Source organism: Gossypium hirsutum, chromosome D08, assembly GCF_007990345.1.
Source record: "Gossypium hirsutum isolate 1008001.06 chromosome D08, Gossypium_hirsutum_v2.1, whole genome shotgun sequence".
Taxonomy (NCBI): domain Eukaryota; kingdom Viridiplantae; phylum Streptophyta; class Magnoliopsida; order Malvales; family Malvaceae; genus Gossypium; species Gossypium hirsutum.
The window spans coordinates 56,156,404-56,165,078 of NC_053444.1; the positions used below are offsets into that span (position 1 = coordinate 56,156,404).

The 8,675-nt window shown below is 33.4% G+C and overlaps 2 protein-coding genes across 2 annotated transcripts; both read left to right on the forward strand.

Moving 5' to 3' along the window:
• The first annotated feature begins 410 nt into the window (after positions 1-410).
• LOC107933566 (transcription factor MYB39) lies at positions 411-1,950 on the forward strand. Its single transcript, XM_016865801.2, has 3 exons — positions 411-814; positions 911-1,591; positions 1,687-1,950. Exons 1-3 carry the CDS (start codon positions 546-548, stop codon positions 1,718-1,720), a joined length of 984 nt encoding a protein of 327 aa, XP_016721290.2. The 5' UTR covers positions 411-545; the 3' UTR covers positions 1,721-1,950.
• Positions 1,951-6,586: 4,636 nt separating this feature from the next.
• LOC107933565 (transcription factor MYB39) lies at positions 6,587-8,159 on the forward strand. Its single transcript, XM_016865800.1, has 3 exons — positions 6,587-6,984; positions 7,080-7,799; positions 7,901-8,159. The coding sequence occupies exons 1-3, from the start codon at positions 6,719-6,721 to the stop codon at positions 7,935-7,937; spliced, it is 1,023 nt and encodes a 340-aa protein (XP_016721289.1). The 5' UTR covers positions 6,587-6,718; the 3' UTR covers positions 7,938-8,159.
• The last annotated feature ends 516 nt before the right edge of the window (positions 8,160-8,675 follow it).

Here is an 8,675-nt window from a genome sequence, read left to right on the forward strand (position 1 = left end):
AGTCAACCGCGGCTCATTAACTGCTGGGAAATTCAATATCGACGATTATTTTGTTTTTCACTGGCATATAAATACTAATAAAATGAGACTTTTTGTAGCGCCGAGGTTACCTCTCCCCTTTGATTTGCTAAATAACTTAGCAACTCAACTATTGCAGTACATCTTTTTTTTTTGCCAAACTCATATACCAAAAAAAAAAACCACTTTATCGATCCATCCATTCTACTTCTAGTACTGCCTAATCCGGATTTATGGGTTTTCAATAAATTTATGAATTTCCTGGTTCCTTCCTAAGAATGGGTGCCTTCATCTAGGAAACCTTCAAAAAGCACGATAATGACATCATACGTTTGAATCAGATAGTCCGTCATATTCTCCTATAAAACCAGACCAGGCAGGTCCATTTCGTATCATCAAGTTACAAGTATCCTTCAAAATTTTAAAGGTTAAAACCCGCATCTAAGAGCGGTTCAGTTCAGCTAATCTGATACCTGATTCTTCTGTGCTCCGCTGGTTTATTATTAGTTTCGTTGGTGATCAGCAAAATGGGAAGGTCTCCATGCTGTAGTTCTGATGATGCTAATCTCAAGAAGGGTCCATGGACTCCAGAAGAAGATGAGAAGCTGCTTGATTACATTAACACGCATGGCCATGGCAATTGGAAAACTCTTCCAAAGCATGCTGACTTGAATAGATGTGGAAAGAGTTGCAGGCTAAGGTGGGCAAACTATCTGAGGCCTGACATCAAGAGGGGGAGATTCTCCGAAGAAGAAGAGAGACTTATCATTAACCTTCATTCCACTCTTGGGAACAAGTATATATATTTATATCTCATATTGTTTATTCCAATGATAAATCTTGGCAATTGTTCATGTTCAAGGTTTAACGGCTTTGATTTAATTTTGTACAGGTGGTCAAAGATTGCTACTTATCTCCCTGGACGAACAGATAATGAGATCAAGAACTTTTGGAACACTCACATCAGGAAGAAGCTTCTCAACATGGGACTCGACCCAAACACCCACAAACCAAGAACTGATCTCAATCACCTTTTGAATCTTACTCAGCTGATTTGTGCTGCACAGTTAGGCAGCTTGGTGAATCCTTGGGAAAGTAGTGCTCTTAAAGTGCAGGCTGATGCTGCTCAGCTATTGCAAAACCTAATCCAAACCCTGAATACCAACCAACTCTCAACTATTACTGCTGGTTTAATGGGGTCCCAGAAATCTTACCCATATGAAGGATTGATAAATGGGACAAGCTCTCTTTATGCCGATGAACCAGCCCCAGTTCCTAAGAAATTTCATTTAATGTCTCAAACATCAAGTGATCAACACCAGGGTCAGGGTGTAATTGAAAACTCGTGGGCAAGTTTTGAAGGTTATGAAAGCTCAGATATCAGTGATTTTCTAATTTCTGAATTGGTTCCAGAATCTCCTGAGACTGCTACTACTTCCATGAACCAAATGGGAGACGACAAGACCAACACCAATCACGGCTCAACCGTGTCACCAGACTCTTCCATTTTCCAGGCTTGGGAGAAGCTAATGGATGATGAAACTGATAACTCCTTCTGGAAAGATATTCTTGAGTAAGTCTTCTAGTTTTTATATACTTTGATTCATTTCCTTATTAGTCTCATATGTACATTTAACACTAATATATTAAATGGTTTTATTTTTGCAGTTTGGCATCGTCGCCATCATCTCCCATACTATGAAGACACTAGACAAGATCAACATGATCAAAGAGAAATATTTCTTTCATTTTTTCTTTAGTTTCCTTTTAGCGGATTTCTTCTTCTATTAATTCATTGATTCATTTGGGAAAAAGCTTGATTTAGCTACTGTATGTTGTTGTAAGAGACACCTACTTCAAAGTTCTTGTAAACCTTTCTCTTTTTTTTTGGTTATTTTTATTCAAATTAAATGTCTGTAAATTCCTTTCCAATTAAAATAGGCTGAAAAACATTAAGTTCATAACATCGAATATTATAATTGTTTTTGTCTGTCTTAGATTATTGGGGAATCCATACGTTACTCATAGCCATATATTTATATCCATTGATAGCATTAATTAATTAATTAGTAGATGTGAGTGAGGTTAGGTTAAGATGCATGCCGCCCGAAATCCACATCCGATGATCAACGATGGCACTGGTCCCTACATTCCTGCCAATATGTATGTATATCGATCCATCTAATGACAACAGAAAGTACGTAATACATACGTGTATATAGTATCTGTCAAGTGCTTGCACTTTTTGGGCATGCAGTTTGGCTGCTAAGGGTATATAAAAGAACTGCACTTAATTCCCACTAGTTGATCATGATTCAACTGGGTTATATCACATTTGACCTCCGAAAGGAAAAACAAATCTCCAATTAAATTAATACATATTTTATTTTAGAGAAATTCTAATCCAAACCCTGGCTCCAATACTATACATACAAAGTCACTGACCAGCAATGCATCGCCTCACCTTTGAGTTGCAAGTTTTGGGTGTTGGAGTAAATTTAAAGATGGTTAGCCAAGGAAAAGCATACTCCTCTCAAGGGAAATGGTTTAAAACTCGGATGGATAATCGAATCTATTAAACCATCAATTTTCGATTTTATCAGTTTAATCATTAATTCAATAAATAAATAATTAAAAATTTGTTAAAAATTTAAAAATATATATTAAAAAAATTTTAAAATCGATTCAACCAATTCAATCACTGATTTTTTATCTGAACGGTACTTTATTCAAAAATCAATTCAACTCCTATAATCTTGTTCTATTTGATATAGAACTACTCATAGTCCCTCCTCAACCATTAAATAAGAGGATAATGCGTCTCAGCATGCTCGAACTCACGTCCTCCAATCGAGTTAAGACTTAATCAACAATGAAATATGTATATTTAATTTAATTAGGATTCTTCGTACAATATCAACTTAAAACCTAGGTTGAATTTTTCTCAAAAAAGAGGGGCCCAACTAGAAAAAAGTTAATTAATTATCATGATTAATTAATATAATAAAATGACTTGTTTCTTATGGTTTAGTTTCTTTCATTACCACAACTTTTGTTTCCTCCGCTTCTGCTACATTCGATGCATGCAATACCTACATTAACGGAAGCATACGCCGCCGAGCAAATTCCTGCCTTGTTCCTCACAACCTTCAAACATTATTTATTTATATTTATTAGAAAGGCTTAAGTTTTAGGTTCTATTTAGTATCCTCCCAAGTTCTTATTCCGAAGAGACAGCTATAAAGACCCTTTGTTTTAAATTACAGTTAGTTTTCAAGTTTCCTAGCTAGTTGACTGTCTTTTTCTTCTTGTCGTTTAATTATTGCAGTCAATGGTCTTTGCATGGTAAATATCTAACAATTGATATAGTCTACAGATTATTCGTTAATTTCTACAAATTACTATCATTTTCACATTGATTTTTCTTATGTAACAGACTTGTCAAAGAAGGATATGAGCTAAGAAAATCTGAAATATATAAAACCCAGCAAATCTTACTATCCACATCTTCTCTTTGACCTTTCCTACTGTATTTAGAAGAATCAAACCTCTTGATTTGTATAAAATACCTACATCTAATCTAACCAAATATAATAGCAAAGTCAAAGTAACTTATATATTAATATTATCATGACAATGTTAAACACTCAAACTAAAGAAAATATTGTGAATTCTACTAACTATTGATTTTTTCTGGGAAAAATAAGCAACGTGTTCAAATATTACTCATACACTCCTAATTAATTAAGGACCCGTATTGACAAATCTTGTTTTTGCTCTTAGATTATACAGTATTTCCTTTCGTAGCATTACAACATACATCATAACATAACATTTGAATATCATGCATATTTATTTATAATATTGAAATAAACTTCATTATTCCTCTTCTTTAAAAAAAAAAAGTAGCTGATTTGAAGAGCCTAATCTGAAAAAAAAAAAAGTAGCTGATTTGAAGAGCCTAATCTGTGGTTTAAAGGGTTGGTAAATGTTTGGTTTTGAAGTTAGAAATGGATGTAGTTTGACCATATAATGTATGGCAAGCAAAATTACGTAAAAACATAACAGCTGAGCTCAGTCTATGATGCAGAGTTGACATGTAATTTCACCACGGCAACTGCTAATCAATGCACAGTTTTATAGTCTTTGTTTTTAATTCTACCCTGCAAGTCAAATGTGAATATATATGAATTTGATTGCTTGGTTCCATCCCAAAGATTTCATGTATGAATTCACACACGGCCTTAACGCGGAAGAGGATGGAATTCGTTAATTACTCTTTAACAGTTTATTTGTTGTTTAGTTGAATAGATTTTGCGGGATCACCCATTTTCTTTGTTTTTATCTTGTTTTCATAATGTTTGCTGTAATATTGATTTTGAATCATATATATTCAAAGCTGCCAAGTTGGTATATTTAATAATCTAAAGGACTGGTTACTAAAAGAGAGGCTGCTTTGGTTATTGGATGATCAACCAAAAACAAATACAAAATATTGAAAGAGCAGTTGAGACCCTTCTTTTTGGAATTAATTTATATAAACATTGAACGTAGCAGAACTAACGATTGAACTGCTGAGTTATATGGTGAGGGCACAATTTAAGATTATACCAAAAACAAAAAATTTAAGGATGAATATCTTTTAAGCAAGAAAGCTGCTTTGAATCGTTAGCTATCGTTGACGAAATATAATACTCCATGTGGGGGAGTCAAAGATTATAATTGTTGAGGATGATATTCTGTAATTTAAGAAAAATGTTGAGAAGGGGGCTTTGATATGATTGGCGAGGCTCAACGCGCTGAGCATGCAAGAACATGTGTTAATGAAGGACATCGTTTAATCATCATAATCATGCAGTATAAAGCGAGGTGCTTCTTTGGCGATGTAGTATGGCTTTGAGTTGAATTAACTTTTTTTCTTTTATTCTCACAGCTAACATGATTTACTTGATGAGGTGGTATGACATGAAGATCTGTCAACAGATTAGATGAACTCTAATTCGAGTAAAATTTATATATAATATTAATATATCTTATGTTTGTTTTATCTACGAAATATAAGTTGTAAAATTTTTCTAAATCTATCCTATTTACAAATTATTAACCGAAGTTTATTTTAGGCTGACTCATATTATTTTAAATATATATTATTTTTAACTTTACATTTAATACTTTTGGCCTTTTTCCTTATTTTTTAATGTTTAATAGAATTATATTAATTCCATATATTTTATTTTATATGATATAAATTATATAATATATAAAAATAAAAATATATTAAAAAGTATAAAATCGGTTAGGTTGGACTGGGCCTAGACCTTAAACATTAAAGCCCAAGCTTAGCCCATACTTTTAACGCACCTATTTTTTTTTACACAAACCCTTTTTTGGGGCTTAATAGTTTTATCCAAACTCTTTCATATTTCGAGTGGACTTCTGAATTTAGGTGAGTAGTCCAATCCTTAAAAGATCTTGTAATTATCAAAACTATACTTCATATTCTAATTTAAATTAAGTTATGGTGTGTTTGGTAAACCATTGAAAATAGAAATTTTCAACATTTAATATTTTAAATGTGTTTGATAATCATTTTAATTTTTAGTTAATATAAAGTTTTCAATAAAAAAAAGTGTTGAATAAGTAGGTAAGTAGCTACTTAATGTAGAAAATATTAAATCGATTTATTTTATTAAAAAATTGAAATAAATTATTTTCTTTAGAAAATAATATATTTAAATTATCATATTTATCTTTCATTCAAAACCATCCAAAATAATGTAAAACATTATATTAATAAGATTAAAATAAATAATAAATAATCTTTTAAAAAACAATATTTACATTTATGGAACAATTATATAACTATATTCAATACTTTTTGTTGAACAATCTCATTATAGATTCTAATTATATCTACTCTTTTTGATATAATACTTAGAACTACCCTCCTCAACCCATGTCCTACATTGGCAACAATACCCAAGCTAGTCGAGTTAAGACTCGATCAACAATTATATTCAATACTTATATTTACTAATTTACCAAACAATTTTCTAATATAAATTTAGAAATTATAAAATTTAATAGTAAAATTTGAGCTTAAATTTTTGAAACGCAGATTAAATTTATACCTAATACTTTTAACTGGTTGAAAGAAAAACAGGAACCAAAAGGAATACTATTCTTCTTCAACTGCTAAATCAAATGTTGTGAAGGTTAACTCTGTAGTTTCAGGCTAAGGTTGCTTGTTGGCTGAAAAGAACGCTGATGGGTTCCTAGCGCCACGCGCCTGATAAAAATTCAACCACATCATTCATCGTTATACTAAATTCAAAATTTGCAGAATTACCTAACCCCGGTTTTAGGGTTCTTTTCAAATAAATGGTAATATAATTATAAGCAGCCCTGCGCTTCCTGTTGCCAGGTTATTTCCGGTCTTTGTCTTGCCATTTGAAACTGTTAATATTATAATTGCAAGAAAGAATGTTAATGACATCATTGCTTTGAATCACGTAAACCACCATGCACCTATAAAAACCACCTGCATGTCTTCCATCTCCTCACAATATCCAAACTGAAACTCCTTTTTCCAGCTTTGTCAATAATTAAGCAGCCCTTCACCAAGAAGAGATTCCCCATTTTTATTGATATCCGATTCTTTCCTGGTTATTTACTTTATTGTTTCCTATCATCAGCCGCAATGGGTAGGTCTCCTTGCTGCGCAGAGGATGCCAACCTGAAAAAGGGGCCGTGGACTCCAGAGGAGGACCAGAAGCTGGTTGATTGCATTAACAAACATGGACATGGAAGTTGGAGGGCTCTTCCAAAGCTTGCAGGCTTAAACAGATGTGGCAAAAGTTGCAGATTAAGGTGGACTAATTATCTAAGGCCCGATATCAAAAGAGGAAAGTTCACTGAGGAAGAAGAGAGAGTTATTATTAACCTTCATGCTGTTCTTGGAAACAAGTACGTAATAATACCTGTTTTCTTTGGATTTTAGAAAAAAGGTAAAGGAAAAGCATCTAAGGTATTTATGTTTGGTTTTACCTTGTTTGTTGCAGGTGGTCTAGGATTGCTGCTCATCTTCCAGGAAGAACAGATAATGAAATAAAAAACTACTGGAATACACAGATTAGGAAGAAGCTCCTGAACATGGGAATCGATCCTCAAACCCACAAGCCAAGAACTGATCTTAATCATCTCTTAAATCTTTCCCAGTTGCTTTGTGCCTCACAGTTAGGCAACCTCATGAACCCTTGGGACACTGCTTTTAAACTACAGGTTGATGCTGCTCAACTAGCCAAAACCCAACTATTGCAAAACCTACTGAAAATTATCAACACAAACAAACCTGAAACTGTTGACACAGCCGGTTTCCTTGGATCCCAAAACCCTTACCCTATTGAAGGATTACTCGGTGGAACAAGCACCCTCTCTGATAAAGAACTAGCCCCAACACCTGAGAACGTTACAAACAACGCTGGTGCAACCTCTCAAACATCAACTGACTTCCAGGCTCTAGAGGACCCATGTGCATATTTTGGAAATGGATTCAACTACGAAAGCAACCTTGGCATGAATAATCAGAGTTTGAGCAATTCCTTTGAGCAAACAGAAAATCCACTGCCCGAGTTGGTTTCAGCATCTCTTGGTCAGACTTCATCGATAAACCAGACGGACGACAAGACCGAGACAGCACCAGATTCCACCATCTATGAGGCTTGGGATAAGCTAATCATGGAAGACGAAGCCGATGGCTCCTACTGGAAAGAAATTCTAGAGTAAGTGCTTCTCTTCTTGGATTCTCTATTCATTTTCATTTCTTTGTTGCCTTTATTTTTCTTTAATAATTGATAAAATTTATTTTCTCTTGCATTTGCAGCTTAACTTCATCATCCTCATCACCTATCTCATGGTAGAGCAGCTTTCGGCAGGATACATGTATGATCAAGCAGAGAAACATTATTTGATTCATTTAGGAAGCTGAATAATTGAGCTACCTATGTGTAAGAATTTGTACACCCACACCCACATGCGTTTGAGAATTTTTTTGTTTTTTGGTTAGTCAAAATACAATAATAAGTTATGGGATGTAGATACCTTGTAATTTGTTTGAATCCTACCAAGGATGGTGAATCTAAATCGCTGGTTTTGCTTTTAATTCATGCATTCCTGTGAATATAATAAAAACTTGCTTTACATTCCATTTTTATTTTATTATTTTAATAAACAACATTTTTTTTTCTTTCTAAATAAAAACTGGATTAATACTTCAGCTTTGCAAGTTAGTGTTTGTTTTAGTGACTAAAAGTCCAAATATTAGTTGAATAATTAGGCTTTCCGGTGAAATTGTTTCCGTCCATTACAAACCTACCCCTACCCTTATTTTCTTTAGTTCAACTAAACTCTCTCTCCCAGCTTGTATCATGTTTGTCTATATTTAAAAAATTTATCATAAATCAATAAATACCTCCTCTTTTCATAAAAACATACAAAGCGAATTTGCAAATTTTGGTGGAAAAACATGTCTGTGGCTGTTAAGAGGAAGGGAAATAAGTGTAAAATGGCAGCTTCAGCCATGCCAATCCCTAAGGTGAGATTATCAAGTCACTGGATATCAATTTCACATTAAATACACTAGTAAAAATTTATAAAAT

What these genes read in the sequence shown, in the direction of transcription:
- LOC107933566 (XM_016865801.2), top strand. Translation starts at nt 546, where the DNA reads ATGGGAAGGTCTCCATGCTGTAGTTCTGATGATGCTAATCTCAAGAAG. An exon ending in CATTCCACTCTTGGGAACAA is followed by an intron (nt 815 to 910) that starts GTATATATATTT and finishes AATTTTGTACAG; the next exon opens with GTGGTCAAAGATTGCTACTT. An exon ending in TTCTGGAAAGATATTCTTGA is followed by an intron (nt 1,592 to 1,686) that starts GTAAGTCTTCTA and finishes TTATTTTTGCAG; the next exon opens with TTTGGCATCGTCGCCATCAT.
- LOC107933565 (XM_016865800.1), top strand. Translation starts at nt 6,719, where the DNA reads ATGGGTAGGTCTCCTTGCTGCGCAGAGGATGCCAACCTGAAAAAGGGG. An exon ending in CATGCTGTTCTTGGAAACAA is followed by an intron (nt 6,985 to 7,079) that starts GTACGTAATAAT and finishes TGTTTGTTGCAG; the next exon opens with GTGGTCTAGGATTGCTGCTC. An exon ending in TACTGGAAAGAAATTCTAGA is followed by an intron (nt 7,800 to 7,900) that starts GTAAGTGCTTCT and finishes TTGCATTTGCAG; the next exon opens with CTTAACTTCATCATCCTCAT.